Source organism: Cryptotermes secundus, unplaced genomic scaffold (assembly GCF_002891405.2).
Source record: "Cryptotermes secundus unplaced genomic scaffold, Csec_1.0 scaffold408, whole genome shotgun sequence".
In the NCBI taxonomy this organism is placed as follows: domain Eukaryota; kingdom Metazoa; phylum Arthropoda; class Insecta; order Blattodea; family Kalotermitidae; genus Cryptotermes; species Cryptotermes secundus.
This window is the reverse complement of record NW_019724588.1, coordinates 112,681-133,435: the sequence shown is the minus strand read 5'-3', so window position 1 is coordinate 133,435 and position 20,755 is coordinate 112,681. Positions and strand designations below refer to the sequence as shown.

At 39.8% G+C, this 20,755-nt stretch overlaps 1 protein-coding gene across 2 annotated transcripts in view; it reads left to right on the top strand.

Moving 5' to 3' along the window:
* LOC111862336 (piwi-like protein Siwi) overlaps positions 1-20,755 on the top strand; it is a 63,181-nt gene that overhangs the window by 26,304 nt on the left and 16,122 nt on the right. For both annotated transcript variants that reach the window (XM_023847636.2, XM_023847637.2), the window contains exons 9-13: positions 691-942; positions 3,293-3,455; positions 7,608-7,749; positions 13,009-13,163; positions 17,293-17,420. In XM_023847636.2, coding sequence (XP_023703404.1) covers positions 691-942; positions 3,293-3,455; positions 7,608-7,749; positions 13,009-13,163; positions 17,293-17,420 — 840 coding nt within the window. The remainder of the gene's footprint in view (positions 1-690; positions 943-3,292; positions 3,456-7,607; positions 7,750-13,008; positions 13,164-17,292; positions 17,421-20,755) is intronic.

Sequence of the window (20,755 nt, the reverse complement as noted above, 5' to 3'; positions counted from 1 at the left end):
ACACTTCCATAAGCACGCTGAAGTCTCTGGTGAATTTTTGCAGCAGGGATTTCCTCTTTCACAAGACATTTGATAACAGCACGCTGGCGAAACGACGTTGTTGGCCATTTTGTTAGGAGTGATACTGGTCACGTGATGCAAGCTACTGACGTCACAAGACACTCAAGGTTAACACAACAGCTGGTTCAACCTACCACCATACTCTCTTTCGTCTGCTCTTCCCAGGTTGCATGAAAAAAAAAGTTGCTCATGACTTTTGGTACAACATACGTATTTGCATTTGTTTATTTTAAAGGGAGTGGGAGAAAAGTGATCTCTAATTTGACGTTATGTTGGCAGGTTTGGTCGAAGTGTGCTTGCTTGTTTTGTTGGCAACATGATTTAGAAATACCTCCAAATTAACAACAAGAATCAGAAAATATATGCAAAATTAGTTGAATTAAGTTGTAAGCCTACAGTTTATAGAACAATGTATGAATCTTAATTAAGGGCGATACACAGTATAGGGTGGATCTATGAATGCAGTTGGCTGAGCATAAAGGAGGATTGTAGTTATTGTAAATGATATGATCCATGATTTTTCTTATAAAGGAGGAATTATGTAAAATAAATGTTTATTACAGAAGTTTCATACTACACGCTGAAGGCAAAATGAAAAGTGATAGTACATGCCTGTTTTGAATGTTACAGAAACACCAGCAGAAAATAGAGTGTTTGGATCAGCCATTGCTGATCTCTCGTTCAAAGCCGAGAGAGCTGCGGGATGGGAAGCCTGAATTTATTTACCTTGTTCCTGAGCTGTGCAGGATGACAGGTCTGACAGAAGTTATGAGAGGAAATTTCCTTTTGATGAAAGATCTTTCCCAGTACACACGTGTTAATCCTGGAAATAGGATAGAGAGGCTGAATGGTTTCAACAAGCGCCTCAGAGACCAGCCCCAAGTGAGTTATCACTTATTATTGTAGTTGGACTGTGATGCTGGTGTGATGCTTTTTGCTGTCAACTTTCTATTAAAAGTCCCATATAAAATCTCCATCTTTTATGTCATAAACAATGGAATTGATGCAATGAGTGTAACCTATAATAAATATTTTGTTTTAGTGAACTTTTTATATGGACTGCCAGTTTAATTTTGGTAAGAATAGCACTGTTTCTCAGTTTCAATACTTTATTCTGAATTTGTGTAAACTTCTCTCAATACAGCATTCTTGACTTACTAGGTACGTGAATGGAGAAAAAGCAAGAGAATAAGTTTTCACTTTCAGCAGTCTCAGAAGGGGGGGGGATTGTCATTGCAGGACAGGAATCCACAGAAACGTATGAATTGGTGCTTTAGCATCATTCAGCATGGTTTTAGTGTCCAGACTGTTCCATCACCATGTAGACTAAGAATAAATTTTTGGTGGGCGGGGGTTGGGTTGCACAGGTGTACAAGCCAACTTGGTAGAACAGTGCATAGAGAGGTGAAGCAGGTCAGGTTGTCTTGTAACACCTGTACTGCAATTTTATGCACAGGAATTGTACTATTACCCACACCTTGTCACTAAGTCCTGTTTACAAGCATTTCAGAGGAATGTATTACTTTCATGTCAGGCTCAAAGAGTAAGTCAAGCAAGAAGCCACCATGAAGTAGGCAGCAAGCAGAGTAGAGCATGTGCAGTGAGAGATCTCTCAAGAAAGCCTACAACTAGGTGTTGAAGCAGGATGCTCAAGAGGCAGCAATTGAACCACCAGCAAGGCTGTGGGAAGTAAGGGATAGGGCCTTCATGGGAACAAGGTTGTTGGCAACTGAGTGTTGTGGGACCGAAAGACCTGTTTCTGGTAGTGTGGGGACATAGTCATCTCAGCAGAGACTGATGACAGATATGACGAGCAGGCCTGTGAGGACTCAGTAAACAAATAATTGCTGATGTGAAGAAGGGTCTGCTGGAAGCATGCTCATCCACTTGTGTGACATGCAGCGTACTTGCCAAGAGGAATGTCAGCAGCCTAATTGCCAAGGTGTATGAGACAATCCTATGCCTTGTGTCTGTTGACACAGGGGCATATGGGGCCCTTGGCAAGCCTGGCATCATAGTATTTTGCAGATGGAATCTCTGAAGATCCTCCCTGTCTTGGATGCGGGAGTTGTGACATTCACTGGAGTGGAATGTGGTACGATTTTGGATATTTGTTGCAAAGGTCACAACTGAATTCATTCTGGGGCTGGACATCCTATGAGGTAATGACACCAATGGATTTGAAGCACCATGTACCGCAACTAGACCAAGAAGCGATGTCATTGTGGTATTCTAGAGCACAGCTGTCTTCCATCTGCTAGCCAGTGATGATGTGGTATTGGTGTTGTATGGGATAATGGAGACTTTAAGTGTCCCCTGTGTGGTGCAAAATGAGCAACAACCTGGCAGAGCTTCCCAAAAGAAAAGTGCAGACTTCTTCAAGATGAAACAAAGCAAGAACTTGAGTCCTCTCTATTGGGAAGCAAGAAACAAAATGGGTTAAAAGATCCCAAATGCAGCCATTGGAAACCAACCAACCAACCAACCAGCATGTTAAGTCACCACTGGGAGTTTGCTGGCAGATAGTTGTCTGGGAGAGTTCCTTGGAGGATGTGAGTGTCTTAAGAACTGGGCAAGGATAGACAATAATGCTGTTGACAGCACCAGGTGGTGACAGCTGTGTTATGAATGCACATCAAGACAGTGTCCCGCTATGGGGATGTTTTGACTAAAGGACCTGCAGATTCAAAGTTCAGTCTTGCAAGTGCACCCTGAAGTTTTTAAGGTGTCCATCCCATTCTACTGCATACTCTTGTACTTACTATGTGTTTAAAAATGTAATTTTCTGGTTTTGTCACCAGATAAGTTGTTTGATCTCAGTCTTTCATTATATTTGTCTCTCACGGTGCTTTCCATCCATCACTGTTGACATGTAAAACTAGTACTGAAGTAAAAAACAGATCATATGTCTTCAGAGAACAGACTGAATAAAAGGTATGTGAGTCACATGCTCTAGAATTTTGGGGAATTTGTGTGGTATTGAGCAAAATGGCAATTTGTAACTGGCGAAAAGAAGTTTTTAAATTACAGTCCAGTGCTTTCTCTGTGTCATAAGGAAAGTGATTTTCACAAGGTAATCCCATATGGGCCAGTAAATGTTTGTGTCAGTACCAGTAATAGCCAGTTGATGTGAGTCTCATAAATGATGTTTCAATATGGTAATGGAGCAGGGTCTTTTTCACTTTGTGGGGTTGATATTGCAACAGTATTATGTGATTGATATTTCTCTCAGGTACAAAAAGAAATGGAGGAGTGGAATATGAAGCTAGCTACAAAGCTAGTGGAATTCCAAGGCCGTATTCTTCCGCAAGAGAAGATAGTGCAAGGAGGACATTCAGGTCAAGCAGTGAAGTATGAACCTGGGTACCAGACGGACTGGACGAAGGAATTGCGCAGTAAGCAATACTGACTAACGAACTAACTCAGTGATGCAAATACCTTGAGAGAATGATGTTGCTGCGATAGTCAATTCTGCCTTTATGGAATGTGATGTTTCATTGTTATGCTACTGGTTCCTGTTCTAAACCTGATGAATGCTGGACATTGTCGTCATCCTCTTTTTTTTTATTTAAAAGAAACGTTTCAGAGACTGGATTCTGTCTCTTCAGATAAAAACCTAGTCACTTTGGCCCAGTCGATAGAGCTAATCCCTATCCAGACACCAGCACCAGCACAGGATAGGATATATGACTCAACCACAGCATAAGCCAGCAGTGAGAGTTAAGACATGAAAAACATTTAAAATCTCCACACACATGAGGGCTAGCATATATGTCCATATGTTATTTAACGTTCAGTGTCTGTAAACTTAGTGCACTTTCAGAATATGAATTATCACAAAAGAGACAGTTCTACTACAATAATGGGAGTTCAGATGGGTGGACTGCTTGGATGGTCTCACAGAGACGTGTGGCCAAATTCCTTGTATTTCCTGTGTCTGGTGTTTGGTTCAGTCTGCAAGACTTTCTATTTTATGCAATATATTTTGTGGCCTTCATATGCACATTGGGCCAGTTGTGTTTTTTGAGCAGGCATGGGGCAGGTTGAATTTTTGTTCCTTAATATGTACAGTATGCACCAAAACTTACAATACTGAAATGAAAAGACGTCCTGTTGATACCACTGTCTATTCATGTGAAGTCCCCTTGCACGACAGAACCTTCTAAAATGCTGAAGAATTAGACCGATCACCATGTCCCTGTGGTGTTCTTGTGTGATGGTAAGAGCATTGCCTTCATCATCCTCAGTGAAATAGGGGCCTAATATACTGTGTGCTGAGACGGCACACCATATCATCACACGTGTACTATGTAGTGGTTTCTGGATGATAACATCTGGCCACTCAAAACCAAGGAAGCAAGTTGTCTGGCGACCGCTTTCATATGAGCGGAAATAATACTTGACTATGAATACTTTTTCCTCCGTCGAGAGACCCATTTCCAACAACTGCACAATACAACTTCCTTTTCATTACTGGGAACACGTGTGGCTGGATCTATGCCCCGTCGACAAACGCACATGCGTGAGTTTCAGTACTGAAATTTTTAGTGCATACTGTATTTCTAAAGGTCTGCTTGTTTCGCCGATGTAACATCTGCCACAATCATGTTTGATGTTATACACACACTGCTATATCTGCTAGGCATCTCTGACCTGAAAGTACACTGATTTTATTGTCTTTTAATTAAAAAGCAGGATGATTGATAATGTCCAAAGCACAACAATTATATTGCATTTTGACAGACTTTTAGATCTAATGAATTGTGTCAGTACCCTCCCATCCTGTTTCTTTCATATCTATTTTAACATTATCCTCCAGTACATGTAAGAGTCTTCAGAATGGTCCACTTCCTTCAAATTGTCTGACCAAAATGCCATTTTTCTTATCCCTTGCTGCATGTCCTTCCAATCTCATTCTCTGTTATACCATCCTACTGATATTTAGCAAGGAGTACAAATTATGAAGCTCATCACTAAGCAATCTTCTCCAGAGCCTTATTACTTCCTTCTCGAGTTCAGATATTCTCAGCACTTTGTTTTCGAGCACCACTAGTCTTTGTTCTTCCCCAAATGTAAATGACCATGCTTGAGAACCATACAAAACTGGCAGAATCTTTATGTGCATAGTCTGGAGACAGATGAAAGATCCTGAATAGAATGGTAGCAAGCATTCGCCAAATTTAGTCTGATTTTAATATTTTTGTGAGTGCAGTCATTCCTAAATACAGCACCACCTTGATGTAATGAGAATTCTTAAAATCCATAAAAATGTTATGTTGTAGTTGAGGTTCTCAAAGCAGTGACTGTGAAGATTATGATTTTTATTGTAATGCCATGTACACATGTCCAGATGGAAGGTGTCAAAAAAATATATATATATCAGGAACTAATTGTTGTACATGTGTCCCGGTTTATCTCATCAGAAAGGAAAACTCTGAATGTTTTTGTCATGCCTGACTTGTACACATGGGCCAACTGGTGACCTTCAGAGAGCCCAGTAACGATGTTGACACCACAGGAACAGGTTCAATGTGTGGTGTGGCTAGCAGAGTTGCAATCTCTTATGGCTGTCCACTGTTGTTTTAGAATGCAGTATGGATGTCAGCCTCCTACATAGGAAAGCATTTGGTTCTGGGACAACAAACTGAGGACAACAAGTACTCTCTTGTATGTAAAATCTCCTGGAAAGACATATGGACCTCTGAAGAAAATGTCAGTTACATTAGAGAGGCATTCCAGTGAAGTCTTGATAAATAAATTCATGCTACTAGCTTACAGTTATGCACAAATTTCACGTGCAGCAGTGCACGATGTACTACACAAAAGGCTTCGCCTAAGAGCTTACAAGATACAAATGATTCATGTCCTAAAACGGAGTGACCAACTAGCACGCACATACTTCACTGTGGACATTCTAGAAAGAATGACATGTCACCTGATTTCCTCTGCCAAGTGTGCTTTTTGGACAAGGCGACATTTTATGTCAGTGGAGTTGTAAACAGGTACAGCTGCAGGATTTGGGGCAGTCAAAATTCACGGGTCACATGTAAGTTGGAGAGAGGCGGCTCCAGAGGTAAAAGACTGTGACCACATCTTGGTACTTGGTCATGCTGGAACAATATGTACTGCCCCAATTACCACCTCAAACTTTCCTCCAACAAGATGGGGTGCCACCATATTAGGAATCACCTGGACAGAGAGATGGATTGGCAGTTGTGGACCAATCGCTTGGCCTCCTGCGTCACCAAAATTAACCCCATGGGATTTTTTCTTGTGGGGTTACATGAGGAACATTGTCTACCAGGTTAAGATCGACCGTCAACACATGAAAGACCATGTAAGGAACACTGTGCCTATGGGAACACCAAACCTGCTTCAAGCAACATGGAATGAAGTTGAATATCATCTGGATATTTGTAGTGCCACCAAGCAAGCCCACATTGAAATTTATTGAGAAAGTTATATACTCAGAAAAAACTTTGATAGTTTCCCTTTGTAATGGTGTAACCCATAAATGTGTATGATAAAGGTTTTCTGAGATATGATTATTTTAATTTGGGTACCTTTCATCTGGACATGTGTAGATTAGTAGACATCCATCAACAATACAGAGGAACATGTTGCCCCATCTTTGGGGTTGAAGAATAAGTCAGCAGGGAGCAGGTGTCAAGCAGAGTGCCTCTTTCATGCTGGTTTATTTATTGGCTGTTTGACCCCTAAGTTGGAGGTGATACATTTCTCTGAACTACATAGCTTTACAATTCAGGAGATAGTATGCTTCATAAAAATGCATGCTCTAATAGATATCTGGAAATGGTTGAAATATATAATCTTCAAAGCCATTTCCATCCAGACTTTGAAGTATATCACAGCTTGGCACTAAGGTTTAAAAATATTCTATGGGTGTGGCAGAGTTTATTCTTTTTGGAAGGTGTGCTATGGAGAGTTGCAAAAAGAGTGCACATTTGCTAAGCCAGTTTTCTTGAAACTTTATATTTTGCATTTTTACTGAAGTTTGTTGACTGATTCTAGTTTTGGTTAAAATAAGACAACAGACAGTTTGAAAGACCTGTATGCTTTTCTGCAGCCCTCTTTAAGTATGATTCACAAAATATTAATTGGAGCATAAAGGTATCAAATTTGTAGAGAAAAATGGAATGTATTCCTTTGACCAGTAGACATTTGTTATAAGTGTTATGGCATTGTGGAAGTGAGCAGACACACATGAAGGTTATCAGTGTCTCTTGTCTCTTATTCATAATAATACTTGGTCTCCCTAAGATAAAGCTTTTAATATTGTTAGTTATTGCTCCATTTGTTTCAACAAGGTCATTTTTGGTGGCATGAAAATGGCTTGTATGTTATCAGCCAGTTCTTAGTTGTTAACAGGATGGATGGCTTTGTTCGAGTTTCTACATTGTGAAGAAGTGACTTAAAGAGAAAGAAGTAGGAAGGAAACTATATAAAATCTTGTGGATTTGGAAGTGGCCAAAGTTATTTATTTTAAAATTTAGATTGTGTTATTGGTATACATTTTTCATTCCCAGGTAACCCATTGTTGGTGATTCCTACACTCAAGAATTGGGTTGTGATCTGTCCAAACAGACTGAAAAGAGATACTCAGAGCTTTGTAACCACTATGATTCGTGCTGCTCAGGGTATGCGGTTTGTCGTCCCGCATCCACATTTGTGAGTTACTTTGTGCTGTAACTTTTAAAATTAGAAAGGGGATTTGGTGTTTTGCTTCTTGACAGTGCTGCATCATATTTATCTGGCTGTGAGGCATTGTTAGATGTGTCTCTCCATTTCAGGTTTTGAGGAAGACTTTTGTTGATAATTTTCTTAGAGATAATATTCCTTCACAGACTTTGTCCTTTGTCCTTCAGTTAGCATGCACCAGCCAAAATACATTGTGCGTTCAAGTTGTAAGTCTCTGATTTTTTTTCTCACACAATAATCATACAAAAAATTTGAAACTTCTGTCACTTTTCAACGTAATCTCCCTGCAGCAGTACACATTTTTCACAACGTCGACACCATGATTCCATGGCCGCTGTGAACGTTTCTGTAGGAGTCTGTTTTGACCACTGTAAAATCGCTGATGCAATAGCGGCACGACTGGTGAATGTGCGACCACAGAGAGTGTCTTTCATCGTTGGGAAAAGCCAAAAATCGCTAGGAGCCAGGTCAGATGAATAGGGAGCATGAGGAACCACTTCAAGGTTGTTTTCATGAAGAAACGGCTGCGTCGTGTATGCCCGATGTGCTGGTGCATTGTCCTGGTGAAAGAGCACACGAGCAGCCTTTTCCGGCCGTTTTTCTCGCAGTGCTGGAAGGAGCTTGTTCTTCAAAACATCTTGGTAGGATGCACCTGTCACCGTAGTGCCCTTTGGAACGCAATGAGTAAGGATTACGCCATCGCTGTCCCAAAACATGGCCACCATCATTTTTTCAGCACTGGCGCTTACCCAAAATTTTTTTGGTGGTGTTGAGTCTGTGTGCTTCCATTGAGCTGACTGGCGCTTTGTTTCAGGATTGAAAAACGGCATCCATGTCTCATCCATTGTCACAGTTGATGAAAAGAAAGTCCCATTCATGCTTTCATCACGTGTCAACATCGCCTGGCAAATTGCCATGTGCGCAGCCTTGTGGTCGTCTGCCAGCATTCGTGGCACCCACCTGGAGGACACTTTCCGCATTCACAGGTCTTCATGCAGGATTGTGTTCACAGATCCCACAGAAATGCTAACTTTGGAGGCAGTGTTTTCCACATTCAATCAGCGATCCTCCAAAACAACTTTCTCAACCCGCTCGACCATGTTGTCAGACCGGCTGGTGCGAGGCCGAGATTGTTTTGGTTCGTTGTCACACGATGTTCGGCCTTCTTTGAACTATTGCACCCACGAACGTACATTGTTCACATTCATGACACCATCACCACACATCTGACTCAACTGACGATGAATTTCAATGGGTGTCGCATCACACAAGTGGAGAAAATGAATGGTTACTCACTTTTCTGGTAACGTAAACATCGCCATCTTAAGTATCAAAAACACTCCTCACTCTCGTCGTCACCACTAGAGTTCTGTGTGCCGTACAGTGCTGCCATCTCTGTCACGCATTCACAAAGAGTACACACATATTTTAAATTAAACCGCATGTGTCTATCTGCTCCCAGTCCTGAGGAAAAAAATCGGAGACCTTAGAACTTGAACGCCCCTCATATGTATTTCCTTGATGACCCACATATGATAGTCCTTTGGAATACATAGTAACTGTAAATTTGAAATTGTCATTACATATGCTTAGGATGAAGAAATGTGCATAGCATGAATTTATTCTGATTCCATGCATGACATAATTTATCAAAGCTTTTTTCAATAGGTTCACTTTATATCTGCATTTTAAAGTACTAGACCTTTTACTCTGACTTACAAGTATTAGTAAATACCAAGTATAAAAGTTGCTACAATAATGTGTGCTTTTCCTTAAGACTGTAATGCAGTGGATGTCTGTTGTAACAGGAATTCTCAACAGCTTGTAAAGTTGATGCTATAAGAAGTACTCATCATGGACAATTTACAACCTGGAAATGTATAAATTTCTTAAAAGATAAACAGTGAATGTTGTTTTCTCATGGCTGCTGGTAAAACTGGAGAAAATTAATAACTTTTCTGTAACACATAAACTACATATGAGTCATACTGTCTGATCTGAATTTGTTTAATGGCACAAAGGTTACGAAAGTTCAGCAATATCACATGTGCCTGTGTTAAGTACTGTGATGTCAGTAAAGTAAAACATTGCATGTGTGGCACAAACATCAGAGAGGAATGGCGTCAATGTGGTTTGTTGCAATTTGTCAGTTGTATTAAGATCGAACATCCATGTATTTCTGGTTTATGTAGTTTTCACCATTAGTGCTTTCTTTTACTTTAAGCTTGCATGTGCCAGGGGACACTGCTAAACCGTGGATTTGTTTATTACCATTTCTATGAGAAATGAGAGCACGCTCAGTATGACTGCTGCTTTGTGGGTAGGAGTAACTGGACTTTAGTAGATAAAATTTAATTTGTGATACTGTCTGATTATGGTCAGTCCCTGTTTACTTGAGGATCTTTATGGGAGTTAAGTGTGCATTAAGAGTTATGCAAATTACCTGTGCATTTATGTTCTAGAAAGTGTCAGATGTTGTTTGTAGGTTTGTTGTGAATAGTGAAAGTGTTTTCTTTTTTATTTATTGTGATATATTAGCAGCTATGCTTTTATGTTTGTGTTGAGGCTCTTCATCCACTCTTGTGGGTTGAGGTACGAGAATGTTGTGTTGCCAGTAATGCTCATTTGAATAAAAGTTAGCAACTAAGCCACATGAAGCATATATTTACATATGAAGGGCGTTCCGTATATAATGCCTCCTATTTTTTGTGTTAATATGTAACATCTGAGCTGGATGTTGGTGATGTTGTAGTAAAGGTTGAACCTTGCCACCAGTGTACTGTTAGTTTGGTTGTCGTGAGACAGATAGTGACAGCAGAGCAGTCTACCAAAATGGCGTCTGACAGAAGTATGTACGAAACAGAGATGTGTTGTTGAATTTCTCACTGCCGAATAAATTGCACCCATTGACATCCATCAACACTTGCTAAAGGTGTACGGATATGATACAGTGGATGTCAGCACAGCAAGGTGGTGGGTAGTGTGTTTCAACAGTGGCAAAAGTGAAGTGCGTGACAAGCCACGCCCTGGGCATCCCTGCTCAGCTGCCACTCCTCACAATGAACAGTGCGTCGATCAGCTCATCTGTACAGATCGGCAGATAACAACCATGGAACTGTGTGCACGGCTTAATATCGGCTGTAATGCATTGGAAACGATGTTGGGGAAGCTGGATTATAGCAAAGTTTGTTCCATGTGGGTCCTGCGGATGCTTACACAGGACCACAAAACTCATCGAATGGAAGTCTGTCAGGACCTGTTGCACCAGTTTGAGGCTGAAGGTGACAGGTTTCTGGACAGCATCATCACCGGAGATGAGACGTGGTGTCAGCACTACGAGCTGGAATCCAAAAGACAGTCCATAGAGTGGCGACATCCAGATTCCCCAAGAAAAGAGAAGTTTAAGACAGCCATCGGCAGGGAAAGTGATGTGCATGATCTTTTGGGATAGGTGGGGTTTAATTTTGTTGGATTTCCTGGAGCCTGGTGAGACTGTCAATTCTGAATGTTACAAGATGACGCTGACTAAGCTGAAAGCCCGCATTTCCCGAGTCAGGCCAGAGAAGCAGACAACCTTTTGCTTGCAAGACGATAAAGCTAGACCCCATACCAGTTTTGCGACCACCGCGCACAATGCAAAGTTTGGCTTGACTGTCCTACCGCATCCACCTTATAGCCCCAATTTAGCACCTTCAGATTTGGGCCTATGAAAGATGGACTACGTGGGCAACATTTTCCAGACAACGATTGTGTCATTGCAGCTATAAGACAGTGGCTAGCCTCTGCTAGCACAGAGGCTACATTAAGTGTAGTAGAAGTTTTCCATTTTGTGGGGATGAATCCGAAAATATTGCGAAGTTCCAGGACCTGACCTGTGTTGTCAGCACTGCATCTCCTTGCAAATTTATACGTGTTCATTCATATCCTGATTGAGGGTATCAGTGGATGTGTACAGGTGCATGTCATTGTCATTTACCCTGAGGAAAAGTACTACCAAGGCTTACATCCTGTTACCGCAAGTGTATGGTGACGCAACAGTGTCTTGTTCATGCATACAGTGGTTCAGCCAGTTATGTAAAGGATGGCAAAGATAAAAAAAAGGTAAAGCTGTCACTGTAACTGACTGGAGGCCCATAGGGTTGTGAGACATCGAGGCTTCCACATTTTTCTAGACAGTTGGCTCACAGATGGTGATGAAGTTGTCAACCTTATGCTGAGGCTGCCCTTTACCCCCAGGAAGATTCCTGGTACTCATTTCTATTAGAGGCTGAGTTGATCCCACGGCCATAATACAGCTTGCAAAATTAGGTCAGTTGAAAAATCCAGTGACCTTATTGGGCATCAAACCTGTGATCTTCCAGGCTGTAACATAGTGCCTCAACCAGCTACACACCTCACTGTTTACTGTGGTACAACAAGCTTACATGGAAAAATGGAGACTTGTTCTGATATTTGTGCTAACCTTTTGGAAATGGAAGGCACTGATGACACATCCCTTTGTTATTTGGGAAGAAGGAGCCTGTTACCTGCTTTACGACCCTGAGATCATGAAAACAAAGTGGAGAGGTACTGGCTTACTAGCCTCAAAGAAGTTTGTGCTCAGATGGTATAAACAAAAGCAACATTGATTCATTTATTGCAGCTGTGAAGGTAGAGTGAACAAGGAATTTATGCTTGAAAATTAGCTGACATCCAAAATCGTGAGCATCAGGAAAGGTGTTTGTTCTGCATGACATTGCAAGGCCACACACTGAATCTTCTATGAGTGACATTTTGGTTACTGTTTCTGTGTAATTTTTCCTTATGCCCACAACTTAAAGAACTACAAGAAAGCCTTCATTATGCTGGCAGTGATGTAAGTAAGCCATCACAACAGCAGAACTGCACAAAAGTCCAGAAAATATCTTTCAAGGCTGCTTCAATGACATTCAGAAAAGTCACAGTTTAGTGCAAGAGCAGATTATTTTGAAGGCAGTGTGTGTGAGTGACAGTGTATTAATTTTTGTACCATCAGTCCTGGGACTTGCAGGTATAAATTACATTCCAAGCACAAAACAGTGTCAATTCATTGCCCACATGTCTCCATGCTTTACATTTACACCATACAATAATCCCTGGAACACTGTTAATAAAGTTTTTTGTCATGTTTTATGTTTGTTGGGAATTGGTATTTTTGGAACAGAGGTGTTGATCAAAGTAGAATATTAATGTGCTTTTTTTTTCTTCTAGCCATGATATTGGAAATGATTTTATAGTATCATATGTTCGGGCATTGGAAGAAGTAATCTCAAGCATAGACCCCCAGCTGATAATGTGCATTGTTTCAAGTAATCGCTTGGACTGCTATTCTGCGATCAAAAAGAAGTGTTGTGTGGACAGAGCAGGTGAGCTATTTCTGTTTTGCTGCATATGTAATTGGGAACATAAACCATTAGGGACCTGAAACTCAGATTTCATATTATTGTACTTCAATATCCTGTTGTATTACTAATCTTCAGTGGATAAAGCGTTTTCACTGTCCAAATGTAACGTTTTTATCCTTGTCTATCCTACATACACTTCTGCAACATGTTTCAGCCTCACAAGGCCATCCTCTGGTGTAGTTACTAAATTGTTACAATGTCATTCCACTGTAGTTGCACTACACTACACACACACAGTCAGGATAACTCAACAAAGTACAACACCAACATACCATCAAAAAGAAACATATTGTACACAGTTGGCAATCAGCAGGTACCAGTATTTTATGGATTTCAGAGGATTTTTATTGAAAAGTAACAGCACATTCTACACAGGACTAAATGGAACTGGCAGTACAACAATTTTAGTAGAGTAATTAAGCCTGAGGATGGGCTTGTGAGGTCAAAACATGTGTACATAGGATAGGAGACAAGAATAAAAATTTTGCATTTGGACGGTGAAGACGTTTACAGCGGAACCTCGCTTAACGAGCACCTCTCATAACGAGCAAAAGAAATTGTAAAAAAATGCCTCGCTTAATGAGCAACGTTTCGCATAACGAGTGATGAGAGGGGAAGTCCCAGATTGCGCGCTTGCTACATCAGTCTGTTTAGCACTCATTCTGCTAGCTTCTTAGTGTTGCTTGTGATCATACATTTTTCGAAACTTGTGTTCAGACATATTATTTGTGATTTTTTTTTGTGTGCAAAGTTTAATAACCCTTGCAAAAATGTCCCCGAAGAAAGAGCCGCAAAAAGACAGCCATAAGAGAATAAAATAACCGTAGAAATGAAACATAAAATCATTGAAAAGTGAGAACAAGGTGTGAGCGTGGCTGATCTAGCACGCACATAAAATTGGTCTACATGAATGATTTGTACTATCCTCAAGAACAAGGACAAGATTAAGGAGATAGATGCTTCAAAGGGAGTGACAAGAATATCTCCGCAACAGTTATGTATTCTTGACGATGTTGAAAGGTTGCTCCCCATATGAATAAACGAAAAGCAATTGCAAGGTGACACTATTAATGAGAACATCATTTGTGAGAAGGAGAAAGTGATTTTCACCAACCTCGTTAAGAAGATGCCAGGATCATCAACGGCCAAAGAAGAAGCATTTAAGGGAAGCCGTGGGTGGTTTGAGAAGTTTAAGAGAAGAACCAGCATCCACAGCATTGTAAGGCACTGTGAAGCAGCAAGCTCCAACACAAAGGCAGCAGAGAACTTCATCGGAGACTTCAAGAAGCTCATAGATTCTGAGCGTTACCTGCCGCAACAGGTTTTTAATTGTGACGAGGCGGGTCTCTTCTGGGAAAAGATGCCAAAGCGAACCTATATAACAGCAGAGGATAATGTATTGCTCGGCCATAAGCCAATGAAAGACCATCTCACGCTGCTATTTTGCGCCAATGCAAGTGGCGATTTGAAAATTAAACCGCTGCTTGTTTACCATTCAGAAACTCCACGAGCCTTCAAGAAGTGTAAAGTCCAGAAGAGCAGGCTAAATGTGATGTGGAGGTCCAACAACAAGGCTTGGGTGACACGTGACCTTTTTACTGAATGGATCAATGAAGTGTTTGGTCCTTCTGTGAGAAAATATTTGCTTGAGATGAATTTGCCACTCCATGTCTTGCTTGTTATGGACAACGCTCCTGCCCATCCTCCAGATCTACAAGATGACCTCCTTGAAGAATTTAAATTCATCAAGATCCAGTTTCTGCCTCCCAACACCACTCCGTTACTCCAGCCTATGGACCAGTAGGTTATTTCTAACTTTAAGGAGCTGTACACTAAAGCACTCTTCGAGTGTTGTTTTGAGGTGACTGAAGGGACCAATCTCACTCTCAGAGAGTTTTGAAAATATCACTTCCGCATCGTTGTCTGCCTCAAGATGATCGAAAAGGTGTGGGAAGGGGTTACCAGGAGAACCCTCACTTCTGCTTGGAAGAAGCTTTGGCCAGAGTTTGTTGTCGAATGTGACTTTGAGGGGCCCGAGATAGTACCCGTGGAGCCTGTAGTCAACGAGATTGTGTCTTTGGTCAAGATCATGGGGCTGGAGGTGGATAACAATGATATCGCTGAGCTTGTGGAAGAGCACAGCCAAGAGCTGACCACCGAAGAGCTTATGGAGTTGCATTGTTTTTCACAGCAAGAAGTTGTGGAGGAGAGTTTGTCAGGAGGAGGAGGAGGTAACAGCAAAGCAACAATCTTCTGGCACAATAAGAGAAATGCTGAAAGCATGGGAAACTGTTGCATCGTACATTGAGAAGCATCACCCTAATAAGGCAGTGGCTATGCGCGCTACAATTTTTTTTAATGATAATGCTTGTCGCATTTTCACCAAATTTTGAAGCATCAGCAAAAACAAATGTCTCTAGACAGCTCTCTAGTAAAAAAGAATTAGATATGTATCATAAATAATAAACCAAATATTTCGATTTTTTTTTTGTTTGTTTTCTGCAAATTTAATTCGCATTCTGGGTTGGTTCATTCCACATAGAAGAAAAGATGAAGATGATTCACACTCCTTAACAATGTATATATAATTTTCTTTGAATGAACGTTATACATAAAATTTTTTTTAGTATTTTTTCGGCATGAAACGCATTATCATATTTTACATTAATTTATATGGGAAAAATTGTTTTGCTTAATGAGTGTTTCGCATTACAAGTAAGATTCTGGAACAAATTATGCTCGTTAAGCGAGGTTCCACTGTATTTGCTGAAGATTAGGTTTCATATATTGATGTCAGCAAGACAGATGAAAATCTGGTCATTTGGTGCAGTGAGACTACCTATTCAAATGAAATTCTCTCCTAAGCAACTGAATGGCTTCAGAAGTACAGAACTGAATTAAATATGTGTGACATGGTTGTGATAGGAATATAATGATTCTGTTTTGGGAATAATCTCATTAGATTTGTGGACACAATTTCAGAGATATGCCAGAGAGTTCCCCATCCCAGAAACAGTACTTTTTATTTTTGTGAACATATTCGCTCCACTTCACCATATTTCTGAATAAAAATAAAGGTAATAGAAGTCTGGCTACAGTCTGGTAAATGTAGGACTAATTTCATACTCTTAGCAATTTATACTTTAAACCAAGTCCCACTATCCTCCCCCTCAAATACATATTCTATAGTTGTATGAATGTTCTGTGAGTAAGTGTTCCTATTTGACTGTATAATTGCAACTTTTGTGCCATTTATTTATTGGCTAGAAATGGTAATTTGCAGTTGCTGTTAATTGTGATCAAAAATGGGGTATTTGTTACAAGTGTATCTTGCTACTACAGTCTTGCCATGTTTATAGCCTACAGAAGATAAAGAAAGTTCACCTGTGTGCATAAATATGTTAACTTGTTTTCAAAAACTATGTATACTGCTGCTCCAAGTTTTATTTACATGATAAGCAGTATTCTATTGGATAAATTGCTGTGCTAATTATGGAGTCTACTTTTTCATGTATTGTTTGTGAATAGACCAGAACTTTGACCCCCTGAAGCCTAGTTTTCTATATAGATAAAAAGTTAAACAGTTCCGTCCAGTGTGACCGGTGAAGATTTTTCTTATTTCATTTTTTCATGCCCGTATATGTTCAGGCCTTTAGAGATCATCATCAGAGAGACATCAATACAGTTGGAAACTACTATTACAATATATGTTCCGAGCATTAAAATATACATGTAATGTTGATAATATACAATTGGGTATAAAATCTAAAGTTTTTACAGCTGCAGTGGCTGTTGTAATATATTAAAATTGTTGTAATTGGTTTGTTAAGATTTTGTTAGAATTTATAAACCAAATAGGTTCATGTCCTCATTACGCAAGGGTGTTGGAATTCTTGTTGTTTTACTGTAAGCATCCATTTTGTTCAGAGTTTGTAAGAGCACCTAGGTTTTGATTTGGACTTCCGTATATTCAAGATACTCCCCAATACATCATCAGTTACAGTTTGAATTTGGAGACAAATCTGCCTCTCTCTTATGTGCTGTGCATGACATTAGGCTGCAAGGGGTTAGTAACTATATCATGCTTCAGTGCCAACTCAGGTGATAGCGGCCAAGAGCTTGACTGCCAAGGGACTGATGTCCATAGCTACAAAAGTGGCTATTCAGATGTGCTGTAAAATTGGTGGTGCCCCCTGGACTGTTGAAATTCCACTCAATGTAAGTGAACAGTGATGTAAGCTTTTTTTATGTGTCATAATTATTTTTTGTGTATAGAAAGTGTTTCAAGTGAGAGATGTATCGTTGTCATTATGCAATTTTTGGTTCTGTATTTCAGCATCCCATTGCAGTTGTTCAAATTAGTGTCCATTGTTTATCTTCCATTAAAATTGCAACACTTTTTATATTCTACCCTTCAACACTACATGTTTCGGCCTCAAACGGCCATCTTCTGGTGTTTTTATGTTACAGATACACTCAACTCGATTATCCGGGATAATGGTGGGGATGGAAAACCCAATTAATTGAAAACCCAGTTAAGACAAGTTTTATTAAAAGTAGTACTGTAATACTGTACCTTCATAATACTATAGGCCTACCTGTATTTAAATTTATTCAACCTCATTTTTATGTCATTTCATGGCCTATTTAATACTTTTTTTACATTACACTGAAGTATGAATTAGTTATTTCAGTCACTGTGGTCAACAACATCCAACACTTTTTACGAATATTCACACTTAACACTTAAAAAAATTAATATTGTCGTTTGCTTTTTCAAAGCATTTTCCTTTTTATGGATATCCGTACGAAGCCTACGTAATATTAGCTTGTCACTTAATAAACTGTTCTCTTCACTCTCGAGATAGTCTAGTAAGGATTCCAAATGATTTAGAGCAGCACCATGTGATATTTTCTTACTAGCAACACTGTCCACCTCTTCCTCATTCTCACTTTCTTCCCGCTCTTCTGGCTGCACCCCGACTGACCTTACGATTTCATCACTGCTTAACATTTCGAAGCCCAACTCATACGAGTTTCTGTTGAATACTTAACACAACAAGCTTCCTTTTACACCCTGACATTTTGCTAACGCACTTGAAGATCGATACAAAGAGGCTAATTGGGGCAATGTATCTGTCCTTGAAACTTTCCACAAATCCTTGCATTCTTTCACCCCTACCCTAGAACATTATGTTAGCATAACGGGACCAAAAAATGCAGAGCTCGGTTCACACTAGTGTGAAAATAGTGTTACAACTCACCATGTGAAACAAAAATGAATGAATATTAAACAACATATAAGCCTCAAAAAAGCCCCGGTTAATCCGCCCCTGGATAATCAAGAGTTGAGTGTATTTTATTGAAACTGTTAAAAACTGCTACACTGTTTTAATTTGTGTTAAAATCACGCTGTAGTCTTCTTTTTAAATAAAATGAGATAAAATCCTTTAAAATTTCTGTTGCATATTATTTCACCTCACCCAGGGTGTTGTCATTTTTGTAAATGTATCAAGGTGTCTTTCTTGGCAGCTTGCCCCTCACATTCGTGGTCTACTTTCAGTTTTTGGTTGCCATATGCTCCTGGTTTGTGTGTGCTTCCTCCACAGGGTGTGATGTTATCTTTACTACTAGTTACTGTTAACTAGTAAAGAACACAACACGCTGTGGAGGACGCACACACAAACCAGGAGCATATGACAATCAAAAACTGAAAGTAGACCACGAACATGAGGGGCAAGCTGCCGAGAAAAACAACTTGATACATTTACAAAAATGACACCCCGGGTGAGATGAAATAATATGCAACAGAAATTTTAAAGGATTTCATCTCGTTTTACTTAAAAAGAAGACTACAGCATGTGATTTTGACACGAATTAAAACAGTGTAACAGTTTTTAACACAGTTTTACTAAAATATCTGTAATGTAAAAACACCTGAAGATGGCTGTTTGGGGCCGAAACATGTAGAGTTGAAGTGTAGAATGTAAAAAGTGTTGCAATTTTGACGGAAGATAAACGATGGACGCCAATTTTTGGTTGCCGTAACAATGAATTGTCTAGCATGTTGCGTGAATGTAAGTTACTTAGTGGGTAATGACAAGAAGTGTTGTTTGAGTGTATTTTGTCTGTTTTGTGAATATTTATGATGATAATTTTGATGTGGATATTTGAAATATAGAATACTATATAAAGGAGATGGTTTATGATTTTATGCTATTCATGGGGAATGGTGTTGAATTCCAGCCTTGATGTATCATTTTATAACACATTACTGGAAAGGAGTATGGAGAGCAGTGGCGTGCAGTACCATTTTTGGTTAGGGAAGCAGTGGTATCTAATAAACAAACTGATAGCAATCAACTCACCAAAATGTGTCACTTATTGAGTCAATAAGGTCGTTTTGCATTCTGTTCGATAAACCTGTAAATACTGTACTGTTCTCAAGGTGAACATTGAGTTTATGATCATATTTCCTCAACAAGTGAACTAATTCCACATAATTACCTCAGTCAATAGAATCCACACTTTCGTCATGACCATGCAGGCCAAGTTGCCAGATGATATCAATCAAGCGTTTCTTTATGTAGTATCATCAGGCATTTTGATTGTCAAGATGACAGTCAGTTTGAGATTTCCTGAACATAACAAGTTGCACTGTTGAAATAATGTGAGACTGAGAGTTCTCATGACATTTCAATGCTTTATGAAGGTTGTTGATATCACCAAACCCAAACAATTTTGCTATATTACGGCAACCAGATAGCCATTCTGTTTTAGAATACTGTTCCAAATTAAATTTCCTCACACATAATTTGGTTTGTGCTTTAAGTTCTGGCAACTCTCGTGTCAGTCATCCTCTTTCTATAATGATTTTCTTTTCAGAAAAGATCCTGCTATTAAACCCTCATTTTTAAAGGCTTTCGATTGCACAGTCACAGTCATGTCTGCCAGCATTCATTTTAGCTGTGGCCTGTGCATGTAGTCTACTCTCTCCCCTGCCCATCTTACCACACTATCAGACTTGCTTCCCTTAAAAGCGGATAGCTTCTTATAAATATGCACTTAACAATATTTTAATGAAACTTAATGTTACCTATAACACCCAACAAGACTGAAATCAAACATAAAAGTTAATTTTCACATAACGATCGAAAGAACACACTCCTTTGCTTCCATATCACAGGCATTAGCCAGCAAACCGAAAGTTGCTTCCTTACCCACTTCATTTGCGACGAATTCTTACGGAGATTAACAAAGGAAACTTGGTCCATCCCATCAAGCAGGGGAAGGGAGGAGGAGGAAGCATGTGGCCTTGAACAGGAACACATGCTAATTCAAATTGAATTATTTACACATGTCTTCTTTTTTTTCATTTCTTAACTACGGAAGCAGTGCTTCCCTTGCTTCCATCCATGGCACGCCACTGATGGAGAGAGCAAGGGGAAGTTAATAGTATGAAAGCTAATATAATGTGACATGTTGCGCCAAGCCGAGCCCCCCCCCACACACCAGCAGTGACGCGGCGGGTGAGTCAGCGCTCCCCTCCCCCT